General features: G+C 40.1%; 1 protein-coding gene across 1 annotated transcript; it reads right to left on the bottom strand.

Annotated features, from left to right (window-relative positions):
* Positions 1 to 381: 381 nt before the first annotated feature.
* On the bottom strand, positions 382 to 11486 carry si:ch211-161h7.4 (serine/arginine repetitive matrix protein 1). Its single transcript, XM_058376856.1, has 18 exons — positions 11119 to 11486; positions 10801 to 10844; positions 10617 to 10687; positions 10251 to 10393; positions 9426 to 9483; positions 9117 to 9318; positions 8953 to 9030; positions 8799 to 8873; positions 8527 to 8685; positions 7570 to 7979; positions 6927 to 7313; positions 6176 to 6760; positions 5433 to 6030; positions 5275 to 5345; positions 4872 to 5033; positions 4559 to 4719; positions 4345 to 4435; positions 382 to 3684 (listed from the first exon to the last, which is right to left on the bottom strand). The coding sequence occupies exons 1-18, from the start codon at positions 11140 to 11142 to the stop codon at positions 3599 to 3601; spliced, it is 3405 nt and encodes a 1134-aa protein (XP_058232839.1). The 5' UTR covers positions 11143 to 11486; the 3' UTR covers positions 382 to 3598.
* Between the last annotated feature and the right edge of the window lie 1637 nt (positions 11487 to 13123).

Here is a 13123-nt window from a genome sequence, read left to right as displayed (position 1 = left end):
TGTGGAACCGCACAACAATAGGCTTTTCCGAGCCGTCAGTATTTTGGCAGCGGTGGACAATTCCTAGTGTAACTCTACTTAAGTACTACTACTGAATGTTTATTTGTTTACTTCTCTACTTCTCATTTTGACCTTCAAAAAAATGTTTTTAATCAGATTTTTAAATGATTCATACCGTATGACGCATCTTCAGAGCAGACTCTGGATCCACCACAACCCTGAACAGGATAAAATGCTTTCTGACCATGAATGAATGAATTCAGCTTTTACTTTTCTGTTACTCTCATAAAACTGGAAAAATAGGCACTAAAAGAAATCAATTTGTTTTATTATTACTTTATATTTTTTTGTACATTTTAAACAACTTCTCTTCAACTAATATAACATTCTTTGACACCTGACATAGGTAACTTCATATCCGCAATAGCTAAAGTTGACACCATGTGACCAAACGTGTGCATCCCTGACCAACATACTTATATGTCCTTCTTCCTCAAACTGTTACCACAAACTTTGTGCAAGCTCTGTGAAGATATAGTGTGTTAAAAACCTGAGTGTCCTGTAAAGAGCCCTGACTTTGACTCAACCCCACTGAACACTGACTGCACCCCAGACCCCAACATCAGTACCTGACCTCTAATGATCTTGTGGCTGAATGAACATAAAATCCCACTCCAACATCTAGTGGAAATGGATGGCCTTCCCAGCAGAGTGGAGCTTATTACTAAGTTATAACTGAGTTTATAACTAAATCTGGAATGGGATGTTTGCCAAATACATATGGGTGTGATGGTCAGGTGTCCATAAACTTTTGGCTATAGGGTATAGAAATCTTACCAGCCTCACATGGAACCCTTCTTGAATAAGTTTAATCAATGTTTCTGTTTTGTTGATGCCAACAAACCGAAAAATAAAAAATGTAATTGTGTGTTGTGAAACTAATTATTTTGCCACATTTGCTCCCAATTTCCTACCACACCTTAACTACAGCTTTCTGCCAAACTTCAGTGTAAACTATTTCCAGCACAGGATGAAGTGATAATGGTTTCCATTACTGCCTAAGTACCTGGGTTTGATCTCACAAAGACATGAGGAGAAAAGTATCAGGGAGGATAAAGATGTGGAGCGTCTTCCTTTGAGCTTTTTTCACCTCCTGACTGCCTCGCTAAGCCAATTTCTCATCCTCCTCTCCCATCGCCTTCATCTACGCTTAACTCCCGCCTGCCACATTGTCTGAAAATGAGAGAACACACTAATCAGTGCTGCCAGGAGCCTGTAACTTAAAGCATTATGCTGCTTTGGTGTACTTCTAAGAACACGCTTGATTTGAGGATTCTGTTTGCATCAGGAAAACCATTTTCTTTCATTTTATGTCTTGATCTACAGATAAAGTTCTCTTTTACAGGCTGTTCTTAAAACTCTTTCCTAAACACAGATGTTTAGCTGAAAGCAAAGGCCAGGAGAAACATGATGACAAGAGCTGCAGGTATTTGTGAGTGAGTATGTAGGCCCAGAAAGGTCACGCATTTACATCATAACCTTTGGAATAGTCCATGGTTAGCGTTAACAAATGAGGGTCAAAGGTTAGCTATTTTTATTGGCGTTAGCCTTATCCAGACTGACAGCAGACTGAAACCGTAGAAAAATCAACGCTCATTCTATTCGATACCTGACTCCAGGCAGCCGGTTGGCACTCGCTTTAGAGAAGAGATTTATCCTCTCGTTCTTTTGCTCTGATCTTTTCTAGGCTTTAGCTGCTCTCTTTAAAACCCAGTAAGGCTTCAAGATAAAACAAAAAAATACATCAAGGAAACAGTCTGCTGATATCGTTCAGATCCTTGTTACTCAACCCGGCAAACGTTGGAATGTGTAGCGATGTGCCACTGATCCAAACGGCCGACTCGTAACAAAACAGCACTCAGAATTTGCTGAGGAATTTTAACTTCTTTATAAAACAAAAGGGTGGAAGGTCTGTTACTTCAGATTACACCACAGCACTGCTGAATTCTCTATTATAATTGGTCAAATGGTGTGGATATTTATATGTGGTCATTCTAAGATGCTATCGTTTCTATAGCAACAACTTACACAATGACATACGCAATGCATAATGGGGGGGAAAAAAGTACTCTTGCTATGGGAGGATTTTCTTGTTTGTTTGGGGAGGAGACACTGATAACATTTTTGGAAGAAATCTCCAGTATCAGCAGTAAAACTGTTACTTTTATGGTTTCCAGTACAGGACAGTCTTAAGGACAGAAAGCTTTGTGCTTTCCTGAAACACCACAATCTGCATTTGTTCAAAAGAAAGAAAAACAGAAAGCTGGTAAGGGACAGACGCAAATGATAGGAAGAACTAACTTCATGTACATTCTGAAAGATTAAATGTAACTATAAATGAATAGAAATGACGGTACTCCCACACCCTAGTGGTTATGTCCCAATAACAGGACACACTCACAGAACTGTTTAATCCCTTGATTGTATTTAGAAAACTTCTAATAAAATGTTAAGAATTAGCTGGCCATGTGCCACATTGCTCACATATGAAAAACATCCTGGGTGGGCAGGGGATTAAGATATCAAATTAATACTGATTGGCATTGTGTTTACCTTAAATGAAATCCTATAATGTGTGTCGTTATTACATCTCTCGCTGTCAATTTCTAATTTGTCTTAACACTTTTGAGCAGCTCACGTAATGTCTAAGCAGGCTTAATGTCAGCATAAACAAGGCGCTAAATTCAGCTGAACATGACCATAACAGGACTGCCTCTCTCTCTCTCTCTCTCTCTCTCTGGATACAGGAGTCTTTTAAACACATCTGTATTAGCAACAACTGCAAATTGCTGAAAATGCATCCTACATCTGGATAAGGACTCCTTGTATGTGCACAGGCATCACCTAAAGTGATTTTACAGCATGATGATCAGCCGCTTTTGTTTGATTTTTGCATTGGAAGTCGCGTGATCGAAGCATGATCCCAGGCGAATCACATGGGTCCAGTGGACAGTTCACAAGCATGTGAAGCAAACGGTGGCAGCTTAAGAATTTCTAATAGAACACATTTCAATGCAGATTCATCACTGATTTGTGTTTAGAAACGAATACTTATAACGTTCATGTGCTCAACGCCCAATACATACTGATGCCAACGGGTAATCAGGATTCCTCCAACGTATATGTCTCCAAACATCCGGATTATCACTGGATTTTTTTTTTTCAACCAAGGACTGAAGGAGACATGCATTATGATACAATGCCCCCTACTGACAAGTTCATTTATTTGACATTTTGAAGGGACACTGCATCAAAATCTCTGCCTTGTAGTAAAAACAGCTTTAAATAACAAGTTGAACAATGAGAATCATATTTCCTTTTCTTTTATCATCTGTAATGGGGCTACAGTGCTATATACATTTTAAAAAACTGTCCCTCTAAAGGCAAACACTAAGCCTGTTAGGCTATTTCAAATCCACATCCAAAAAACTACAATATATTTACATCATGTTACAACATCCAATATTTTAGCCTCATCATATCCATACAACACTTGTACCAAAGGACATGATTTCCTGCAGTCATGCTTCTTGCCATTTCAGTTCATTGTGTGATTTGGTAACATCCTGTGGTACCACAAAACAGCAGGCTCCTGGCACATGTTGAGAATGCTATATGATTGCCCTAGTGAAGACACATGAGAAGAATATTAAAAAAACAAAAAACATATTAATTGTGCTGAAGTCAACCAAACACACTACAATGCCAAAAGTTTTGGGACACCCCTCCAAATCATTGAATTCAGGGGTTGTTTTGGCTCAGCATATTCGCTCCAGTGAAAGGAAATTTTAATGCTTCAGCATACCAAGACATTTTGGACAATTTCATGCTCCCAACTTTGTGGGAACAGTTTAGGGATGACCCCTTCCTGTTCCAACATGACTGCATACCAGTACATGAAGCAAAGTCTATAAAGACATGGATGAGAGAGTTTGGTGTGGAGGAACTTGACTGGCCTACACAGAGTCTTGACCTCAACCTGATAGAACACCTTTGAATTAGAATTAAAATTAGAGCAGAGACTATGACCCAGGCCTTCTCGTCCAGCATCAGTGTCTGACCTCACAAATGCACTTCTAGAGGAATGGTTAAAAGTTCCCAAAAACACACTTCTAAACTTTGTTGAAAGCCTTCCCAGAAGAGTTGAAGCTGTTATAGCTGCAAAGGGTGAGCCAACTCCACATTATATTATTATATTCATGTGCATATAAAGGCAGACATCCCAATACTTTTGGCAACATAGGATACATTACATCTTAGTTTGTTTGTTTTGTTTTTTTTTACCACAAGGCGTCATAAACGTTTGTCCCGAATTGTAGACCTCCTTGGCACCATCGATTTCCACCCGCACACAACTCGATGCTACATTAAATACCTAAAAAAAGGGCAAAGAAATTTCTATATCTGATGAAAAGCATAATCACCTCTGATCATGTACTCAATACAACGATAACAATAACATGGTGTTACTCAGACACACACACACACACACACTTACAGTAACTGCATTAAGATCCATCTGAGCAGGTTTCTTCATATACGAGCCTAATAAAATCTTGCCACTTGAGAATGTGTTGTTTTGAAGGTCAATCATATGACCCATGGCTCGTCCGGCATGACTGTGCCAGTGGAAGTCATCTGGGCTGATACCTTTACTATCTAGAAGTAGAATATGAACTTGTGTTAATAAAACCGCATAAATGAAGTTCTTTAACATGCAACAATAATAATTCACTTGTGTTATTCCATTGCTGCTTACGCCACGTTACACCTAGAATATCTATATCTGAATAACCACAATGAGAATTTACCTTTTGAAGTGTTTGGCCAGATATGTGTGAACCAAACACAGAGGTTATCCCAGTCTTCGTTATCGAGAACAATAGGCTTTAGTGGAGGGCCACACAGATCACAGTCAGACAGAACACGCGGTGTGAATCGGGTTTGAGAAATTATCCTAGACGATGGCAATTCTGAAAATCACAGCAATATAGTGTAAACATTACAATGTTTAAAAAGGCAGCCATTTTGGTGTACATTTCAGCATGCTCTGCTGTTCACACACAAAAATGTATGAAAGATAGCAGATCTGACACAACATATTCCACCTCACCCTTTAACCATCCCTCCCCAACACTGCAGTTGGGCACACTCCACACTATGAATACCTCTAATTAGCAAAATATATATTCAGGCTAATTATCTACCACTTACCAGCGTCCTCATGCTCTTCATATCGTTCCAGCTCAATTAATGATGAAGGACCACTTTTGAAAGCGATGTCGCTAAGCCGCGAAAAAAAAAAAAAAACGTCATGAATCTGAGTACAGAGTGATTAATACCACTGGGTATGTTTTTTTTAAGCAACTTACTAATCAGATGCTCTGTTAGATCCACTTGATGGCCGAGGATTACATTTCCTCCAAGCAGCACTGGACTCACCACTCACGCACACGTCAAAGGTAGCGTGGCTGCTAGCCTGCAGCTGACAGTCGTTCTGGATGTTCTCGCTGGACTGCTCTGACTGATCCTCCAGAGAGTGTAGCAGGTTCCTGCGGCCCTTCTGCTTGGCTCCTCGCCCTCTCTCTGTAGACAGGCCTGGTTTCCCAGAGTCATATATGGCATCAAATGTGGCCAATGATCTTTTGACTGACTTTGGAGTGTTGATCATATTCGTTTTATTTTTTTTCTGACCACGGCCCACTGCCTTATGTAAACTGGCCATCTGAGGAAAGGCACTGCGCGGAGGGCCCATCTCTGGTCTGGATGTTTGCGGAGAAGAAGTTCGTGGAGACAGAGACTTCTGGACAGGTTCCTGAGACTGTGAAACCTCCCACCAGTTCTGGGGTGGTTTTCTCTGGCGTTTTACGGGAACACTTTCCACCGCATCAAGTTGCAGTGGAGAACGTTTCTGAGCTGATCTACTATGAACTTCCCGTGTGTAGATATTATCAAACACCCTTTTATCTCCTGTAAGGAAATAGTCAATGTATATTTATAAATATAAATTCCTAAATAAAGATAAATCACTGAACCATTCAAAATACACAAGCAGTCGTCGAGGTTAGGACAGGCTGAAGCAAAATTAGCAAAGAAAAATGCTTTGTGTACTTACCTGGAGTTAGACTGCACTGTCTAAGAAGTTGACCACATGCCACCGGACTGAGCTGCCCTGAAACCTCATTATCTCTTGCCTCTTCTTCATCCGTGAGAGCTGGCGTCATTTCACGCTGCTCTTGAGCTCGTGACTTTGGTTTCCGTCTGCCACCTGCTGATTTAGGATTTTTCGAGGAACCAGCAGGATTAGACTGAGATTTAGCTGCCTGGGACGACTTCACCTTTTTGGGCAGTTTTTGAACAGGAACAGGCTTGTGCTGGATTTCCTGAGAAGTTGTAGCTAACTCTTGCTCGGGCGAGTCTGTTAATACTGGAGCTTTCTTTTGAGTTTTTTTTCTGGGTTTGAGCTCTTGGGAAGACTCTTGATGCTCCTGCACATAGTTTTCATCGTGTTGTGTGAGCCACCATTCCCCGGGTGGTTTTCTCTTTCTCTTGCTGGTCACAGAGGTTTCTGCAGAAACATCAGGCTCAGGCACAAGCTCCTTGCTTTTTAAGATTTCTTTTGTTTTCTCTGTCTTCTTTACCTTTTGAGGCTTCTTTGGAGCACCCTGTTTTGATGCAGGCTCTTTATTTGCTTTTTTAACTGGTACATAAAAATAAAAATAAAAAAATAAGAGAATAACAGATTGATTATTTAAGACATTTTATTAAAATGTATAGAATAGGGTTAAAAAAATGATTACCAAAAATAACAATGTTTGTGAAAATGTTTAGATTTAAAGTAAATTCTATCATTATTATTGCCATACCTGTGCTCGGGCTCTGAACCTCTGGTTGCTCAGCAGGGTCCGGTGTTGGTTCAGTGTGATTTTGCACCTCAGCCACATGATCCTGCTCTTTAACCCTTTTCTTATTCTTTATCGTACTCCTGCTCTCATCTGGTTTCTTTGGTTTTGCAGAGCTTAAACCTGTAGACGCATATCTGCCTGCCTTAAAGGCAAATTTTATTTTAAAGGGTTTATTCTTCACACTTGACACAGGTTCTTCCTCCTCTGTATCAGTACTGGAGGCCAATTTAGCAGATTTCTTTGTTTTAGCTTTAGGTTTTTCGGCTGGAATTTTGGCACCAACATCATGACCATCTTTGTTGCATTGCTGTACAGTCTTGGAGGATTTGCGTTTTGGTACCTTTTTACCTGTTACCGTAAACAAAAACAAAATTTCAAAAAGATCATTTGTTTAGCACTGTTCTCTGTGCTTTTCCTTGAGGTATGTTTCTAAATAATTCTGTCTCCATATTTTAAGCCAATAAAAAAATTAAGAGAGTTTGCCTTCTCCTGCATACCTTATTTATCCTAGCTCAGATGGTTTAATTAAACGCAGTGTAAACCAAATCCCAACCAAATTACTCTGTTTTGCTCTGATTCAGACTCACACACTAGCCATTCTTACCAAGTGGTACGGAATCAGGTATATCAGCATCTTGATTGGTATCTGGAGAAAGACAGATCTGTTCTCCACCTCCCACGTCTTCGTCGACTTGATCCTCGTTCTCTTTTGGAGCTGACTGAACCATGGCATCTTTAGTGGAAATATCACTAGCCCTTCCACGCTTTGCCTTTCTTTTCTTTTTGGGTCCGTCTTCGAGATTCTCAGCTTCTTCGGTCTCCTTTGCAGAAGCTTTCTCTTTTGAATGCGGCACTACGGGCCCGCTCTCCGGTGCAGACTTTTCTTTAGTCTCAGTCTTCCTGGGAATTGTGAAGCGAATAGGACTGTCATCTTCCAGGATCATGAAGTCTTCCTCGGGATCGATGGGTGAAGGAGCACAAGCTGGTTGTTTCACGGTATCCTGTTTCCTGAAACTTATAATTAAAGGGAATTTAATCGCGTTTCATACTCAGGGAAGGTCACAAAGAAAGGGCAGAATGTAAAAGTAATAATTCATGGCATTAAAAGGCCGCTTTTAAATTACATCATTATTTAATATATAATACCCCCTTGTCATGAATCACAGACCACTGCAGAAAGTAGAAGCTGCAGTAAAAGTGAGAGCGCATCATCTTTCAAGAAAGAAAATAGAGCAAGAAACTGATCTGAGGTGTCGAGGAAGGGGCGGGGCTTACAGGGAATCAAAATATCTGTTAAACTGTCATTCTCACAATTGGATTCTCTGACATTTTTATGATTTTTCTAGGAACTTAAATTAGCTGTTACAAAAACAAGAAGAGGAGCTAACATGTTATACTGTAATGTAATAATTAGAACATTTTGAATTCACTATTTTTGCACTGTTCAAAATATTCCAAGCATGTTGTAGGATTTGTGTTGCAAGGAATTTTTTATCTTTTTACTGCATGTTATATTATACTGCACACTGCAAACCAAAAAAAAAAAAAAAACCTGACTTACCCTGAGGCTTTAGGCTGTAGGGAATTTCGGAGCTTTTTCTGGAACAGCGACTGTCTCACAGCCACCTCCTGCACCTGCACATTACGTTGCTCCTCGGGAGGAGGTTCAGGCTGACGCTTTAGAATCAAAATTACCGGAGATAAACTTACGCGTCCATTCCTGATGACCAAAAATAAATAAATCATCATGAGAAAGTCGGTTTATTAATTATCTGATACAAACTGTTCATGAGCATTTGTTTATTAAACATTTCTACGAAATCCAGCTCTCACGTTTGCAACTCTTCCTCAGGTTCCGACTGTTGCAGGGTCTTGCAACCTTGATCTGGTGCTTTTTGTGGTGATGAGCTGAACAGAACGAGAGAATAAAGTGAAGCCTTGTACGCACAGATAAGCAAATCCATGAATTTACACTCAATTAACTAACCTTGTTGCGAGATCATCCTGTTTTGTCTGCTTTCCAAACTTCAGTTGTGTCGGAGGAGACACCAATGATTCACTGTCCCTGTTTCAAAACACGTTTTAAAATGTAAAACCTAATAGACTTTTTTCAATCAACTTTTGCAAAAGAGCCAATTCTGACATTCTCACCCATGAGAAATCTCCTTTAGGGATTCTGATATCTGATTCATCTTGGGTTTGCTCAAGTCGCCCACAACTGGCTCCTCATCCTCGATGCCGAAGAGCAGTGGAGAGGTTTCGGGCTTTTCTGCATCCTCTGTAATATGCTCGACTGCCAACAGCTCGATGGGACTGGAGGTCTTAATAGGAGCAATTTCTTCCAGCGGACTTCCTGATGGAGGACATGTATAGAAAATGGAGTGCACAAGTGAAAGCTGTTTGACACAGACGGATGAAAACTGCAGCCTTACAAACCGTGCCTTAGAAAAATTTTATTACCTTTATTGTTTAAATGATCCACCTGAATGTCAGCATCGGCTAACAAAACATCAGAACCCTGGGGATAAGAATTAAAAGATGAGACCGTTAGACGCTTCTTTAAGTCTCTCTGGATAAGGTCATGTGCTAGGCAATTTGAACTCAACAGTATGTTCCAGATATAAAAGTGCAGTAATCCATGTAAACTACAAGATCATTTCATCCGTAAACTGTTGTGCGTACAATATGCACATAAATCCGTCCTGTCTGATAAACGACGCCCATTGTTTACAAAGCCAATATTGGCTTCTTTGACCCTGAAAGAGCATGAATAATCACATTATGCATACTCTAATCACTAGTTATCCTCTTTACTAAATGATAAATCATAGCAACCTGAGATGAGATGATAAGATCTCTGACAAGATTCTAGACACAATTATATCAGCAATGAAAGCACCAGTTATTGTCCCTAGCCACACCCTCTTCACTAATACTTACAAACATCTATATTATGCATGCCTTTCTGGACCAAATGATGATTGGGGTGTTTATTCTTTTTTTCCTACAGTCATGAGACATGTATATTTTTGCATAATGAATTTCCATCCAATTTCTATACCTGGGGATCTGCTGGAGCCTATCCCAGCACACAAAAGGCAGGGGTACACCCTGGACAGGTCACCAGTCCATCACAGGGCCACACATATAGACAGACAACCACACACACTTGCACTCACTTGCACTGTTAATCGCACTGTTAATCGGATTTGAACCCAGGAGGCAACAGTGCTAGCCACCGTGCTGCTCGCGTAATGAACTTTAGCAAATAAAAACCTTACACACCTTGAGGGGACTGATCTGTCCTCTGAAAGTTAAGGGTGTCTTCTTAACTGGTGATTGGCTTCCTTTATATTTCTCGTCTAACCCCGGGCTCTTGGGCAGCGGCGAGGGCAACGGCGAAAGCAGCGGCGTCCCTGGAACAGAATCTAGAGGATGGCAGTTTTCACAAAGTCAGTGCCAGCTGCTTGTGATGTTTTGGTATTCGATTGGAATTAAATATGTTCCAGAAATCCAACACCAAATAATCTGACAATATATTTGAAAAGCGAAGGGGGTTATGCCTCTGCATACAAGTGTTGATGCGATTAATCTAATGAAGAAAAATAATCATTAATCAGAAGAAGAAAGAATAAAATAAACAGGACTTACCTAAATCATCAAAAATGTTATCAAGGTCTTTCATACTAAAGACATCTTTAATCTTCAGCTGACATGGAGTACTGGAAAAGACACACCCACACACACAAGCGCGCGCGCACACACACGTTTGTTTTTGTTTACTCCATCGAGAACAGAGACTCACCATGCATTACTAAAATAACAAATCACTGACCTTTCCTCTGACTGAAAGTAACGAAGTTTCTTTTTGGCTCTCCCCTGCAAGAACATTAAAGAAGTCAGTGATGTTTAATCATACTGTAAACAATAAATAAACAACGTTAGTGAAAATCATTAATAAATAAAATCTACTATCATCTAGTACCATGTAACCATACACGCATTAATACAGAACTAGCCCGTGCTTTATTTACGTCAGTATTTCATTCAGCCGCCTTTACAATGCTAATGTTTTTAACATGATGTTTTGAACAAAGCTTAACAACTAAGCTAACTCGGCTAGTCGTTTTCCTAGCAGCGTTTAGCTACTGACCAAATTCATCATCTTTCGATCCATTGTAAGAGAAAGGCGTCAGCGCCGGTGGTGTTTATTCTTCAGACTTCTTTAAGCGTTCTTCGGAAATTCGCTAGCTTATTAGCTTAGCTTAGCTTAGCTTAGCTTAGCTTAGCTTCGTTAAGCGATGGATACTCATTGGTTTCAATACTATTGTTAGCTAGCTAGCCTTAGCTGACTAGCTGGCTCAGTTTTCGCAGTTAACATCTCCCTTATGGATAAATGAGATTTTTTTTTCTTTCAGTATTGCTCGGACCCCAGAACAGAAAATAGCAGAAAGCTAACGCGCTAAACAAGATGTCAACACAAATTCCCGCGTCTGCTTCTTTCTTCTTCTTCGCCGCGCTTTCGGTTAGGAGCGCACGGATGGAATCTATCGCCGCCTAGTGGTAGTAGACGCGAATAGACGTCTAACAAAATTAAATGACGTCATGTTTATATCCGTCTATACCCGCATTATTCCTAATTAGGGTCACGGGGATTTGCTGGAGCCTATCCCAGCACACATTGGGTGAAACACAGGGGTACACCCTGGACAGGTCACCAGTCCATCACAAGGCCACACATATAGACAGACAACCACACACTCACCCTCACTCCTATGGGCAATTTAGAATTACCAAACAACCTAATGGACATGTTTTTGGACTGTGGGAGGAAACCGGAGTACCCAGAGTAAACCCACGCAAGCACGGGGAGAACATCCACACAGAAAGGCCCCTGCCTGTTCGAACCTGGGACCTTCTTGCTGTGAGGCAACCATGCTAACCACTAAACCACCGTGCTGCCCATCATGTTTATATGTTCAGTTTTATTAGAAAGTCAACTTCAGAATTATTGGCACTCTGTTTTAAAACTATTCAAAATTCCTTTGTTATATCTTCATGCATGCATGCATCACGTTCCTGGAAACGCTGGGAGAATTACACCCCAGCACCATGCGCACTCATTTACACCTGGGGCAATAAAGATAAGCCAAACCAGGCACTCACCTGTTATAAGTGATAAGAGACCAGAGAAGACTAATGAAAACTCCATACACACGGTAACCGGATCACTTGATTGACTCTAACGCTGTGAAGCAGCAACACTGGACATAAAGCACTCATTTATTCATTCATCTTCAGTAACTGTTTTATCCTGGTAGGGGTTGCTGGGTTTCAGAGCCTGTCCTGGGTAAACTGGGCAAATGAGACACTTAGAGGATTGCACATGGATTTAAGACATTCCTCTAAGGAGACTGTTTTCATTTCCACAATGTTGAGGGATGACAGAGTTTTTACGTGTGCCACCCTACGTTTAATGAATACGTTTAAAGTAGCTTGAAAGGAATTTATCACAATATCTTAAGTGCGACCATTTTTGAAAATTGATTTAAATATACTTTATTAGTGTCAACTATTTTGTGAGAGAAAATGCACCTATTTTAATAATAGTAATAATAATAATAATTAATTAATTAATTATTAATTAATTAAAATGTCTGTTCAAGAAGTGTTGTGTAGTGAAGTGTTGTGTAATAACCAGTAGTGAGGAGGAAAAATACAAACACACGCATACATAACACTGTACATAACATGCTACATAACACATTAAACATTAATAGAGTTTATTGCACCTTTATTACAGTGTCACTACAGCAGTACAGACGTCATGCGGTCAGTTGCAGTTACATCGACCAGGCATAACATTATGACCACCTGCCTAACATTGTGTTGGTCCGCCTTTTGCTGCCAAAACAGCCCTAACTCCTCATGCACTGTGTATTCTGACACCTTTCTATCAGAACCAGCATAAACTTCTTCAGCAGTTTGATCAACAGTAGCTCGTCTGTTGGATCGGATCACACGGGCCAGCCTTCACTCCCCACCATCTATTTATTTCAATATAAAAAACTGATGATGATACATGACTATTTTAAAAAATTAGTTTTAGAAAAAATTTTTTTTAAAAAACATTCATTCAGTAAAATGACTCATGTATT

The sequence above is a fragment of the Hemibagrus wyckioides genome, linkage group LG23 (genome assembly GCF_019097595.1).
Source record: "Hemibagrus wyckioides isolate EC202008001 linkage group LG23, SWU_Hwy_1.0, whole genome shotgun sequence".
NCBI classification, from domain to species: domain Eukaryota; kingdom Metazoa; phylum Chordata; class Actinopteri; order Siluriformes; family Bagridae; genus Hemibagrus; species Hemibagrus wyckioides.
Note: the sequence above shows the minus strand (reverse complement) of the source record. Positions and strands in the feature narration are given on the sequence as shown.

Coding starts and splice junctions, on each gene's coding strand:
- si:ch211-161h7.4 (XM_058376856.1), bottom strand. CDS start 11,142: ATGGATCGAAAGATGATGAATTTG. Junction 8,686..8,798: donor CCTGAGGAAGAGTTGCAAAC/GTGAGAGCTGGA, acceptor TTTGGTCATCAG/GAATGGACGCGTAAGTTTAT. Junction 5,034..5,274: donor TGAAGAGCATGAGGACGCTG/GTAAGTGGTAGA, acceptor TGTGATTTTCAG/AATTGCCATCGTCTAGGATA.